General features: G+C 41.5%; 1 protein-coding gene across 1 annotated transcript in view; it reads right to left on the bottom strand.

Annotated features, from left to right (window-relative positions):
- Positions 1–3,562: 3,562 nt before the first annotated feature.
- The window catches only part of MNS1 (meiosis specific nuclear structural 1), a 19,426-nt gene continuing 8,595 nt past the window's right edge, over positions 3,563–14,393 (bottom strand). Inside the window, exons 5-10 of the mRNA XM_069956568.1 lie at positions 10,795–11,024; positions 9,636–9,852; positions 9,054–9,161; positions 5,826–6,083; positions 4,797–4,922; positions 3,563–4,129 (exon numbers count right to left, since the gene is read on the bottom strand). Coding sequence (XP_069812669.1) covers positions 4,022–4,129; positions 4,797–4,922; positions 5,826–6,083; positions 9,054–9,161; positions 9,636–9,852; positions 10,795–11,024 — 1,047 coding nt within the window. The 3' untranslated portion in view covers positions 3,563–4,021. The remainder of the gene's footprint in view (positions 4,130–4,796; positions 4,923–5,825; positions 6,084–9,053; positions 9,162–9,635; positions 9,853–10,794; positions 11,025–14,393) is intronic.

Here is a 14,393-nt window from a genome sequence, read left to right as displayed (position 1 = left end):
CAGCTTCTTAAGAACTAAAATTCCCATCATCAAAGCTTTGGATGCAGAGGCATGATATGAATTGTAGAATTAAAGGGGGAACTCCACATAAGGAAAACGTTTTTCTATTATAAGTTACATAGATGTGTCTACATAATGTATTACCATGTCTGTGCGGTTCTTCCACACTGGTAGCTGGAATGGAAATCCAGGAAGTGAAGAAAAATGGCCCCTGTGCCAATCCACATTGTCTCCTGCTCCCACTGCTCTCCCACCTTAGGAGTCAAAAATTCCATGCCTCTGTCTCACGGTGTGTGTGTTTGCTTAGCACAGGCTGATGATGCAAACAGGGGGCAGGGCAGAGGCGGACACAGACTGCAGAGGGCCCCTGTGCAAAAAATGTGTTTGGGCCCCAGTAACCTATTAGTTTCTCCACCTTTCTGCCTTAAAGGCACACACATATGCATGCCTGGGTATCTGGTACGTGTCCTGGTTTCTCGGGAGGGCCCTACAGCACAGATGCCAGGGTCCACTAAAGGACTGTACTGTAGTCTGTGCAGGCCCCAGTGTGGGACTGGGGTACAGGTGGCCAACCAATAGAACTGATCATGGGGGGCAACCAAATAAAGAACCCCACAGATCTCACTGTTTTACCCTTATGAAGCTATCAGGGAATGCTGGGAGTTGTAGTGTCTGAGAGGTGGGATACATGTACTGTATGTGGCTGCTTAGGGGGGAGATGAAAGAGAAAAACAACCATGCTGCAGGGGGAGGAGGGCACAGTTTTTTTGGCAAAAAAGCACAAACTCAAACAACAGCATCAGAGGGTGGGGGGCTCTCTGCTTTCTCTTACACAGTCCATCCTATACCTTACACTTCCAGTGACCTGACAGACACACTGACCATCACTCAATGTCAGAGCTGCTGCTGCTGCTCCTCTTCACAGTCCAATCCAGCATCCAGTCACTAAGTTGGCCCTACAGGAGCAGGGGGCCCGCACTTCCCGGGTGCTGATACTGCCTGGGTGGCCCACTACAGACATGTGCCATGCTGAGCTGACACTTTAGAGTCTGAGCCTGGTGGGGCCCTCTATTGGACTGGGCCCCTGTGCAGCTGAACAGGCTGCACAAGTGATAAGTCCACCTCTGGGGCAGGGCGTGATGTCACAGGAGGCGTGACTGGGTCCTCCAATCCCCTGAGTGATTCACCATCTTTGACCAGCCAGAAGCAGCTGCTGCAACTTCAGTGATTGTGCAAAAGTCTGAAGTGAAATTAGGGCTATGTTCACACATGCCAGAGTTTCATTACAGTCCTGCAGCGCCTTCAAAAAAATCATGCAGTAACACAATTAAATTATGGTTAACGGCACAGAGGATCAGAGCCGGCACTGCCGATCCCACCTGGACAAAGAACTAGGCATACACAGTATATCTCATGTAACATAATATCGGATAAACTCCTTATTGTGGGGCTCAACCTCAAAGATAAATAATGCTTGATCATAATATGTGCGTAGAGATGAAAAAAAAAAATTCAAAAAGTTCTTTACTTTATTCCACTTATAGGTAACGCGCTGTGTGGGGAGGAACACAATAAAATGATAAAGTACTGCAATTAATTCAGTAACACAATGAAACTGCAATGTGTGAACACAGCCTAGATGTGGGCAGGAAATGGGAAGGGTGGGGGGCTGTTATAAACTGCTGAGGGAAAGCATTGCATTCTAGAAACTGTAGTACTGTGTACAACTGCTCAACCAGGAAGTACAGAAACACAATACAGAACAAAGACCCCCAAAGCAAATTGATTTTTGGTAGTTTCAAAACTGGGTTAGACAGGTAAGCAATGCTATATGCTTCTGCAGCTAGTTTTTTTTTTTTTACCTCTACCTGGAGTTCCCCTTTAAATAATAACCATGACAGCAAGTCACATATCCTGCTGCAGCCCTGTTCTTTATAAATGTTGCAGCTCCACTCCCACCTGTCACCTACCGGCTCCTCCATCCTGCTCCATAGCAATACACTGCACTCAAGCTAGGAGTGCAGGCACAGTGCCACAAATGTAGCATTGGCAGGGGGCACAGCTGCATATTCATAAAGAACAGGACTGCAGTGGTATATCTGACTGGCATGGTTAGTATTATTTACAGAAACATGCTTTATGGTGGCAAGCCCCTTATGAAATTACAGAAACATCCATTGTTCAGGAGGTATGGTGAGTATGAAGTATGTGTGTGTCTTGTTTTTTTTTTTCTTTCAGGTCCCGCCAAGTTGTCTTTTAAGGAGAGTGGGGTGTGTTTACAGAATGTTGCCTTGTGCTGAGCATTGCCAAGGCAAAAGATCAGAAAAGAAGCGAAAGCAGCAGGTGCTGCATTACCTGTCTCTGTCCCCACCTGGTGCTGCTTTGATGGCAGGAGACAATGGTATGCTACAATAGAGGAAATGCAGCAGAAGCATGGGGGATACAGAGCTGACTGTATTGTACTGCAATTCACAAGCCCACATGTGAAGAGGAGGAGCAGAAAGGAGGGGTGGGGGAGGGTGGTGCCAACGGCAACATACAGTGGACCTCTGGGCAGCGCTGATGCTTGCAATATAACCGAATTGGGATCTGCCATATAAAGAGGATTATAAAACTTTCTTTTTAAAAGGGAGACTTCTCTATTTAGTGAAGCATGCTTAACACTTTAAGAAGCACTGCTGTGCTGTCTGAGATACCATTTAGAATTGGACCGAAATATACGATTAGAGGGGAACTCTAGGTAGAGGATAAAAAAAATAAAAAAATAAAACTTCTGCAAAAGCATAACACATTACTTACCTATCTATCCCAGTTTTGAAGTCACCAAAAATCCATTTGGTTTGGGGGGTTTTGTTCTGTATTGTGTTTCTGTACTTCCTGGTTGAGCAGTTCCCAGAATGCAGTACTGGTTCCAGAATGCAATGCTTTCCCTCAGCTGTTCATCACAGTCCACATTCCTTGCTGCTAGAGATGAGCGGACTTTTCGGATTTCTGGCTCGTGAGAACCAGAACGATCGATGTCGGATTCCCGCTGTCTACTCGCTCTGTGCTCAGAACCAGAAATCCGAAAAGTTCGCTCATCTCTACTTGCTGCACCTGCTTCTGGCCGGTCAGAGATGGTGAATCACTCAGGGGATTGGGGGATCCAGCAAAGCCTCTTGTGCCATCACGCCCTGCCCTCTGTCTGCATCATCAGCTTGCACTCAGCAAACACACACAATGTGAGACAGAGGCATGGAAGATTTGTCTCCTAAGGTGGGAGAGTAGAAGGAGCAGGAGACAATGTGAATTGGCACAAGGGCCATTTTTCTTCACTTCTTGGATTTCTATCAGCTACCAGTGTGGCAGAACCATACAGTAAATAAAATCTCTTGAGTAGTCGGGTGAGTAGTGTATGTATATCAGGAGTAAAAAACTATTTTTAATGTGGAGGATACATGGACAACTACACCGAATTCCTCATCAAAATCTTGAGCTACCTTGTTTGTTTCTTTTTATAAGAACATTTTTTTTTCTTTATAGAGGTAATGGAGAAAAACATTTTACTTAGAACTTTATTTTTTGAAGAAATAGCAAACATTTTTACACATTGACAGATCAGCTTTAAAATATATTATAATTAAAGGGCAACTATAATGTTTAGCGGGCATCAGGATACACTATAAAAAAAGCTTCCGCCCCTCTCCCGATGCAGGCACACGCCAGATACGGGTTCCCTCCAGCAGCACAGTTGACTGCAATGCAATCAACTGTGCTGCTGGAAGGAATCTGTATCTGGTGCATGCATGCATCGGGAGCAGGATGGGACTGTGGCTGGACACAACAGCAGGGTTTTTTTTAATAGCGTATCCTGCCGTCCACTAAACATTATAGTTGCCCTTTAAAGTGTACCTGTCACTCTGGAGACTTTGAGAAACAAAGTGATACCAGTACAATAAATGCATAAATTAAATATTTCCAGGTAACTAGGCTGCTTCTGAGACACACTGCCACCTTAAGGTTTAACAGTAAATGATGTAATTTAGGAATCCCAGCCCCCGTCTGAGAATGGGTCTGCACGACGTTTCTGAAAAGTTTTCTGAAACTCCTCATCAAACATACTGAGGTCTTCTTCATTTTTAAATATACCCTGAAATTCACAAAAAGGTTAAAGAATATTAAAACAGCAACATAATTCAAAAGGTTAAATACAGACAATGCAATGCTTCTTCCCAAAGCAGGTTAACACATCTATGTGCACAACTGTGACAATATACATGTATGCATGTTGTCCCCACACAAATTGAACATTGTAGTGCAGTTATAAAGTCTTCTCCACACTGTTATTTTGCTGGTTTTTATTGGTTTAGCTCTTCTACTGTTTATAAAAATAACAGAAAGGCTTTCGCAATCACAAGCTTTTACCAGTAATTCAGGATCAGCAAGAAACTTCTCCTGCCTAGCAGTATGCCACTACTAGTTACAATTCAGCATTTGTTGTATTTTTCAAGAAAAGTTATGTTGACTAAGGGAAGTTACTGAATTAGGCCAAGTTGTACCCAACATAGCCTGTGCTATTTTTCTATATGGTAACTGGTGTAACTGAATTAATGTGCCTTATTGTTTTACTGCTTGCTCTGTCTTTTTCATTATGTTTCTTTGGGTGGGTCCACACTACGGAATTCTCGCGGATAAACTCAGCGGAATTCCACAGTATGTCCGCCCGCACGGCCGCGCGCCTTTCCGTCGGCTCCATAGACCTGTAAAGACCTGTAATGTAGTTATGATACTTATGGTACGAGATGACAAAGACTCACTTTTGGGAGATAGCCCAGTAACTGTGAGGCATGTTGCTTAAGAAGTTTCTGTCTCTCTTCTTCAATGATAGCTCTGCGAAAGGCTTCTCTTTTCTCCTCCTCCAGTCTTTCTTGGAGCTCACGTTCCTACAAACAATTAAAACTGTTAGTACAAGCTGTTTACATTATATATTAGTTTTTTTTTCCATCTGTAGTCCATACTGATATTAGAAAATGTACTGACTTATTATCCAAGCCAAGAGAAAGGATTTAGTGGGGCGGGGGAGAATTATCATCTTTGTATGCCAACGGTGAACAAAAGTTACACATTTTGTACAAAATGGGTTTTGTGCAAACATTTGTGACTTTGCTTTTTATGTTGCTAATGCCAAAAATTGGCAACGGTGTTCCAAGCTTTGAAAACTCCTCTATCTGTGAGCTAGAGAAGATAGATTTGTGGCACTGAGAGTAAGAGCCCTTTTACACAACCCAATGTGTGGCCCCAAACACTGGTTTGCAGTGCCTTTACAAAGCACGATTAATCGAGGGGCCGAAGCCATTAAATGCACTGTTATCGGCCACACATCCTCTGTTCAGACAGATTTTGCGGCTAATAACTAATGATTTTATTGGCTCACTTGCTCATCGGCTGATTGCTGACCCTTTTACATGGGCTGATTATCGGGCGAATAAATGTTCCTAGGAAAGCTCTTAATGATAATCAGTCTATGTAAAAAGTTCTAAATGGAACTTGAAAATGAAATGTGCCAAATTTATTAAGAGGTGCAAGCACTTCTGAATGCATTGATCATGCCTTACCCAAGTGCACCTAAAGTTGCGAGGAGTATGGAAAATAAAACTGTTTTGCCTATAGCAACCAACTAAAGCTCAGCTTTAATTTCTGTACCAACTCTGGGAAAATCAAAGTGGTTCTGTAACTGGTTACTATGAGCAATCTGTATAAATGAGGCCCATCATTCTTATAACAAAGAGTAACAGTATATGCACTGTTCTAATACGCAGTATAAAATCAAATATGTAATTTCTCACTTTATCAGCAATAAACTGTTTGCGTCGATCCTCCAGTAGTTTTTCCACTGCTCTCTTGTGCTCAAGCTGCTTCATCCTCCTCTTCTGAGCGTTCATCTGCTCAATCCTATCATCCTCTGCAAACTTTGCAAGCATGGCTTGCCTGAAAGCTTCTTCTTCCTCTTTAGCAGCTTGTTGAACAATTTGCTTAAAAGCCATTTGTTCTTCAAAAGTACGCTGCAATTCAAGCCGCTGACGAATTTTCTTCTCCATCTCTGCCTAAAGAAATAAAGAAAATAATATTGATAGGTGAATATATCCAGTAAACAGGGTTCAGGACTGTCAAAAACTTAAATTAGTTCTTTGAAAAATAAATCCTTAAACAAATTTAAAAATGTTAGCTGTCTGTTAAAGTGATATGTTTTCATCTGCTATCTATTTGTGTAGAGACTTAGCAGGACATTTATCAAGAATGGCGTACAAGTATACCAGTCTTAAATATAGCCCAGCCCCCCTCTTCCCATCCGGATTTACTAAGAGATGTTATGCTGCGTTTACATGGAACGATTTATGTTCGAATTTGCATGATAACGATCGCATTTGAGCAATATTCGTTCCATATAAACATAAGGGACGATCAAGCGACGAGCGAGAAATCGTTCATTTTGATCTTTGAACATGTTCTCAAATCGTCGTTGGCAAAAAATTTGCAGATTGTTTCGTGTAAACAGTCTTTCACCTATTTAACCTATGTGTGAGATAGGCTTAAGCGATCGCAATACGTTTTTTCCATACGATATATCGTTCCGTCTAAACACGCTGATCGTTATAAAGAACAAATCGTTATTTCAACAAATTGTTAATCGTACGATCGGGTGAATTATCGCTCCGTGTAAACACAGTATAGGCCTCTTACTAATTTGTATCATGATTTACACCTGCGAGCAAGCATAAATCAAGATAAATCTGGCACAGGAGAAGGCCATGCCCCCTCCTCACCCCCCTATACGCCCATCAGGCAAGTGGGGAAAACAGCTGGCATACACCACGGAAAAGGGGCAAATCTGCCTCTTTTCCGTGATGTACGCCTGTGGCTCATCTTGATAAATCTCCCCCTTTAGTGCAGAAGGTGTCAGCTGGAGCTCAAGGAATTCCAAGCCAAAATAATTTAGGTGCAGTTTTGGATGCAGTCCTTTGAGTCAAAGCAGAAAAAGAATAAGTCACTATATTTCCTGTTACTGGTTTTGTGTAAAATAAAACTGCATCAAAAACATCCAACTTTCCAACAATTGGGAAATGCTGCCTAAAAAACAAAAAACTGGCCTTGTATCTCTTAGCAAGTATTCACAGAGCAGCTGTCATGTTTCTAAAGCAGTTGGTTGCAATGGGCCAGCTTTGATAAATGGGGTCAATTATCCTTATAGGCTACTATAATTTACATTTCATGAGAATGAGTCCATTGTTCCCTCACTCAGCTGAAACATTAATAACATGGCTTCACTGGGTAGTATTTCAGGGTGGGTTTTTAGAGGTCTGGTGGGACTAATATGAAACAAGTTGTTTAGTTTCAGACAACTCTTTTTGGACATACAGGCCCTGATTTACTAAGATTGTCTGGCTATCAGGTTTTTTTGGTGTGAAGGCACAAAATGACAGGTGTGTCGTTTTTTTTAGAGATTTTTAAGGCGCACAAGAGTGGCACTGTTTCTGAAAGAAAGAAGCAATGTTTTTCAAATCCATATAATCCCTTTAAAGGAGTTGTCCGACAAAATTTTTTATTTAAGTATTGTATTGCCCCCCAAAACTCTTATTATGGGAAATGCCCATAAAGTGCTTTTTTCTCCTGCACTTACTACTGCATCAAGGCTTCACTTCCTGGATAACATGGTGATGTCACGACCCGACTCCCAGAGCTGTGCGGGCTGTGGCTGTTGGAGAGGATGATAGTAGAGGGGACACTGAGGGACACAGGGCACTGGAGGGACACTGAGCATCCCTCTGCCATCATCCAGCAGCCACAGTCCGCACAGCTCAGGGAGTCGGGTCGTGACATCACCATGTTATCCAGGAAGTGGAGCCTTGATGCAGTAGTAAGTGCAGGGAAAAAAAAGCACTTTATAATCATTTCCCGTATTAAGTGTATATTGGTGATTTGTATAATTTTTTGGGGGCAGTACAATACTTTAATAAAAATTTTCGCCGGACTTCTCCTTTAAGGGTACACATCTATCAGCCTTGGCCTCTTAAGTTTGACATTCTCAGACTGGCTTGGTGAGAAGTGCATAGAGCACAGTATGTTGCACAGCTTGCAATTCTTATTTTCTATTTTTTATACCTTTTTAATTTAAAAGATCAAAACTAAAAATTGGTGTATAAAAAGAATTGTTTTGAATGCACATCTTCATACAACTGAATAAATTGCCTGTGATGATACAGTAGAGGAGATGGTATATAGCTACATGGAGGAGTTAGAAGGTAAACAGGATACTGTCTTGTTACTAGGCATGAGAGCAGCAGCTGAACTATCCTCTTACTGTCGGCATTACCTCCCTCAAGGCAAACATCTCTGAACAATAAATGCTTTAATCCCTATTAGGCCTCACTAATCTCAAAAATCTCAACCTGGTTGTTAACCAGTCAAATTCTTTAAATGTAACAGATTGCTACTACAACCTATTGTTTAAAAAAATCAATGCATCAGAATGATGTTTAACCAAATACATTCTGTGTAGGTATTGATTCTAAACCTGATTAGGCAAATTAAAAAGCACGTGTCACTTAGGAGTAGCAGCAATGACAATGTTTAATGCCTGTACTGATTACATATTACAGGGCATATTTAACAGCTCTGCTGAAGCAGTGATTGCTGCCATTTACCCAATGTAACTACTGGCCAGGTCAGCTAGGGTCATCTAGTGGTTTAATGTAGGGAACCATTCACATGGTTACAGAAGTTCTTCTAGGAAATACTTTTTATTATCAAGGTGTCATTGACAATGAAGGTACACCTTCTATACTAAGGGGAAACTGCTGCATGATGACAGATTTTTCCCATCAAATTCTTCATAAGGGAGTCCTTTAGGTATCGTGGCATGCAGTAGCCCTTATAAGTTCAGAGCCTTTTTCATCCATGTGTGCCATGGTTTACACTCTAAGCTTCTGGGAATATCACCACTGTAACTGTTCATATCGGAGAATTAATAATCGTGTGATAAATATGGAGAGAAATAAACACTTCCTGTCACTTACTATTTCCCGTTGTCTGGCCTCCTCGGCTTGTTCTTCCAGGTATAGCTCTTCACGCATCTGCTCAAGCTCTTCTCTCTGTTGCTGTTCTCTGTGGATATGTTCTGAAAGCTGATATCAAAAGGTATAATGGATTATTTCTACAGAAAACAGTTATACAGTAATTTATCTATTCCTCTAAATGCATTTTTATTAAGATTTTACTAAAATAGCTGCAACGCTGCAACGCTTTGCATCAACACTTTTTGAAGTTTGAGGAAAGATAAAAAACATAGATGTCAAGTGCTTTAAAGTGGTTGTCTAATCACAGACCCCCTATTTCTGAATGCATCCCCTGGGGCGATCAGCTGACTGATTTGGGCAGAGGAAGCCGCAGTCATTTCCCCTACACAAACTGTAACAAAAGGACATAACAAATCAGCCATATGGACAGGAATTCTGTGCATGAAACAACCCATTTAAAAAAGACAGCAAGGAGAAGCCCAGTTTATATTATAAATAAGGAGTTTTTGTGAACTTCTTTCCTCTAAATTACCATAATTAAATTTATAGTTTCTATAGTATAGTAATGAGTTGATCCATTACCATATCTTGAAGAGCCTTTTTCTTCTCCTCCCGATCTCTAACTTGTGCCATGCGATCCTCCTCTCTCCTCTGCTGCATATTAGCAAAAGCCAAGATCCTTCTGTTCTCTTCCTCCATCTTCTCCTTCTCCATTATTCTCCAGGTGTCCTGCTGCTCCTTAAATTCGTCTATATATCTCCTTGTGGCATTCATTTTTTCTAGCTTCAATTGCCTTTCTCTGAAAAAAAGAGTAATCATACAAAACATAACACTTCAGTGTATTTCCTCAAGGGCAATAACTAAAAAAACATCTAAGGACAAGGAAAATATCGTTTTGTATGATGAATTATGCCACATGTCACTACTCATGTAATATTTGGAGTATGGCTTCTCTAATTTAACAGGGACTTTGGAAGTTTGCATTAAAGTGTAGGTTCTCTAGATGTGGACTTTAAATGCAGGATAGGCTGATGATCAGATGTGGTGGATATATATGTGTGTATGTTGCTGCCATCTGTTGGTTACTTGTCAATCGTTCCTATGCAGGAAAGCAGGCAACTCAATGCTAACATCTACCCTGATGATAGGATATTATTAACAATAGCAATCATCGAAAAATCGAATAAACGTATGGTCATTATACACTCTGTGATCATCATTTATTGTGAAGGAAGCCACAGGCATAGGGTAACAATTATTTATCTCATATTTATCATAAAGTGCATATAGTTGGTCCTGCTTCTCTCTGAGAGGAACAAAAAGACAAATCCATCTTATTGAATCTCTGTTTTTAAAAACGGTAGATATAGACGGAGGGTTAGCAAAGCCCCATAGCCATTACACAGTGAGCGGATCCCATCAAATGTGTATGGTTAGCTTTACGAATAGGCCTTTATTAGCCTTTCCAGCTTTACATCTGTAATTATTCAGCCATTTGCTATGAGACTTGGGTAGGCACTACAAATAAATATATAGCCAGTTTTATCTTTTCTGAAGTCACTCATGGAAAATATCCCATACAGAAGTTACAGTACTCCACAGATTTTCCCACACTCAGACTGATTTTTAATAGTCAAGCCAAAAAAATTCTTAAACAATTTTAAAGAGTATAAGTTATAGGGTTCTTCAGCACATTACTTCATCTCAATATACATGTTACTGAGAGATAAAATAAGCTTACGTTTGATCTTCTTCATAAATCTTCCTCACAATTTCGTCAACCAGGATCTTCTCCTTTAGGAATTCCTGATAAGCCTCCTGTCTCTTCTTCTCTTTGTCTTCCAGTTGTGTTTCTAGTTCATTCTGGTACCGCAATTTCTCCTGATAACGTCTTGTCTCCTTGGCCAACTCTTCTTCTGCAGCTCGTTCACGTTCTTCCTTCATTTTGCGAGCCATTTCAGACTCTTGTTTCTAGTTAGAAATTGTAAAAGCATCAGAAAGTACAATAAATGAATCGCAACTATAATGGTCCCCTGCAACTCCCAGTCCAGTCCCCAACTCATTCTACCAAAACAAGATGTCTCAGAATTTGCTGATCTAGAAGCTGCAGGAAACAATGGTAGAAAAATATTATTTATTTTTACCAGCCTCCCCCCCAGCAACATATACATTTTTTTTACATAGGAATACACCTTTAACCCCTTAGGGACCAAGCCTATTTGGGCCTTAATGACCAGGCTCATTTTTCAAAATCTGACCTGTCTCACTTTATGCGCTTATAGCTCAGTGATGCTTTAATGTATGTTAGCGATTCTGAGATAGTTTTTTCCTAACATATGGCACTTTATGTCAGTGGCAAAATTTGGTCACTGTCTTGTGTTTTTTTTTTTGTGAAAAACATCAAAATATGAAAAATTTGCACTTTACGAACTTTGAAATTCTTTGCTACTAAAAAAAGAAAGTCACATGACAAAAATTAGTTAGTAAGTCACATTATGAATACGTCCTCTTTATTCTGGCTTCATTTCGTAAACATATTTCACTTTTTTAGGGTGTTACGGGGCTTAGAAATGTATCAGCAAATTATAAAATTTTCAAGAAATTTCCAAAACTGATTTTTTTTAGGCACCAGTTCTTTTTTTAAGTTGATTTAGGAGGCTTGTATATTGTAAACCCCCATAAGTGACCCCATTTTGGCAACTAGACACCTTAAAGAATTAATCTAGGGGTATAATGAGCATTTTAACCCTACAGGGGCTGGAGGAAAGTATTCACAATTAGGCCGGAAAAAAATGGAAAATAGAAATTTTCCAGTAATATATTTGTTAAGATTAAAGTATCTCATTTTCATAAGCAACAGGAGAGAAAATGCACCCCAAATTTTGTAACGCAGGTTCTCCTGAGTACAACGGTACCCCATATGTGGGCGTAAACCACTGTATGGGCACACAGCGGGGCTCAGAAGGGAAGGAGCGACAATTAGCATTTCCAGTTCAGATTTTGTTGAAGAATTTTCTGAGCGCCAGGTGCGTTTGCAGCTCCCCTGTAGTGTCAGCAGAATAGAACCCCCGCAAAAGTCACCCCATTTTGGAAAGTACACCCCTCATACATCTTGGGGTGTGGTTACCATTTTGACCCCACAGGTATTGGAGGAAAGTATTCAAAAGAAGACGGCAAAAATAAAAAAATAGAATTTTTCCAATAACATGTTTGTTTAGTTTGAAATTTCTCAATTTCACGAGGAACAGGGGAGAAACTCACCCCAATATATGTAACGCAGGTTCTCCTGAGTAGAACGATACCCCATATGTGGGCATAAACCACTGTATGGGCACACAGCAGGCCTCAGAAGGAAGGGAGCTCCAATTAGCATTTTCAGTGCATGATTTTGCTGAAGAAATTTCTGAGCGCCAGGTGCGTTTGCAGTGCCCCTGTAGTGTCCGCAGAATAGAACCCCCCCCCCAAAAGTCACCCCATTTTGGAAAGTACACCCCTCATACATCTTGGGGTGTGGTTACCATTTTGACCCCATAGGTATTGGAGGAAAGTATTCAAAACTAAACTGTAAAAATGAAAAAAATAAATTTTTCCAATAACATGTTTGTTTAGTTTGAAATTTCTCAATTTCACGAAGAACAGGGGAGGGCTCAGAAGGGAAGGAGTGTCATTTTAGTTCCAGGCAATATGTGGGCGTTTACTGGCTATCTGGGGTGGTAATGGACAATCTCGGGGTGTTTACTGGCTATCTGGTTACGAGCAGTCTGAGCCAATCTGGGTAGGTTACGGGCAATCTGGGGTCTTTACGGGCAATCTGTGGGTGTTTACTGGCTATCTGGGAGTGTTCACTGGCTGTCTGGGGTGGTGACATGAAATCTGGTGGTGTTCACTGGCTATCTGGGGTGGTGACGGGCAATCTGGTGGTGTTCACTAGTGATCTGGGGTGGCAACCGGCAATCTGGGGTGGCGACGGGCTGTCTGCAATGGTTACGGGCAATCTGTGGTGGTTACGGGCAATCTGGGTGGTTACAGGCAAACTGGGGAGGTGATGGGCAATCTGGGGTGGTTACAGTAATCTGGAGTCGTTACAGCTAATCCGGGGCGGCTTTTGACTTTGGTGACAGGGGTAAAAAAGTGCCGGCACCATTTGGAACAAGCGATCAGTGGTATATAGTATATACCGCTGATCGCTTGTACTGGGACCACACCGGGTGGTCCCCGATCATTGCCCCATGCTCTCTGCCACCTCCGGTGGTGGAGAGAATGGAGCTTTGATCATTTTTAGGAATCCATCACTGTGAACAGAGTCTGTTCACAGTGATGGCGGCGGCCATCTAGGATCAGATGGCCGCCCAGTGAGGGGAGGGTCAGTGACCAGGTCACTAGGGTTAATTCTGGGGACAGGGGGGGACATGTTTTCATCTCCTCTCACTGTGGATTCACTGTGAGAAGAGATGAAAGCGTCCAGCTGCGCTGGCAATGCCCGTTACCGGTGGCCGCCGTTATACTGGTAATAACGGCGATCGCCGGTGAGTGGCTGGCCGGGACTGACCCCACATTCTACCCCAACCCCTCAGCTACCTCCGATAGCTGAGAGGAGGTGGCTGCGTACATTACTGGCGCCGCTGCACTATTCTGCGCCATCGCCATAAAGAGCTGATGGCAGCAGAATAGAGCCCATTAGTTATCGCTGTAAAAATCCGTATCGGCGGTCACTTATAACATAATATACATGTATTCTCTGGGTCGCTACGATTACGGCGATACCACATTTGTGTAGGTTTTTTTAACTATTACCGCTTTGGCGCAATAGAAACTATCTTTCTAGCAAAAACCCACAAAAACTGTTGCCACATTGCAAGATCCATAGTGTTCTTATCTTTTGCGCGACAGAGCTGGTTTTGGGCTTATTTTTTGCGGGAAGATCTGTAGTTTCTATTGATACCAAGTTTTATATGTATATGACTTTTTGATCTCTTTTATAACATATTTTCTAAAGCAGATTGATAAAATACAGCTATTCTGGTAGTGTTTTTGTTTTTTACAGCGTGTGTCGTGCGGTGTAATTATTGATATAGTTTTATAGATTGGGTCGTTACGGACGTAATGATACCAAATATGTATAGGATTTGTGTTTTTGATCACTTTTATGTAATGTTTTATAGTGTATGGGGAATGTAATGCATCTTTATTATTGGGGGGGGGGGCTGTGTTGTGTTTGGTGCACACTTTTTTTCACTTTTACACTAGTGTACATTACTGTACACTAGTGTAAAATACTTAGATCACTGATACAATACATTGCAGTACCTGATGTACTGCAATGTATTGTATCATGCCTCA

The sequence above is a fragment of the Dendropsophus ebraccatus genome, chromosome 1 (assembly GCF_027789765.1).
Source record: "Dendropsophus ebraccatus isolate aDenEbr1 chromosome 1, aDenEbr1.pat, whole genome shotgun sequence".
Classification (NCBI taxonomy): domain Eukaryota; kingdom Metazoa; phylum Chordata; class Amphibia; order Anura; family Hylidae; genus Dendropsophus; species Dendropsophus ebraccatus.
The sequence above is the reverse complement of the archived record's forward strand: the minus strand, read 5'-3'. Positions and strand labels throughout refer to the sequence as shown.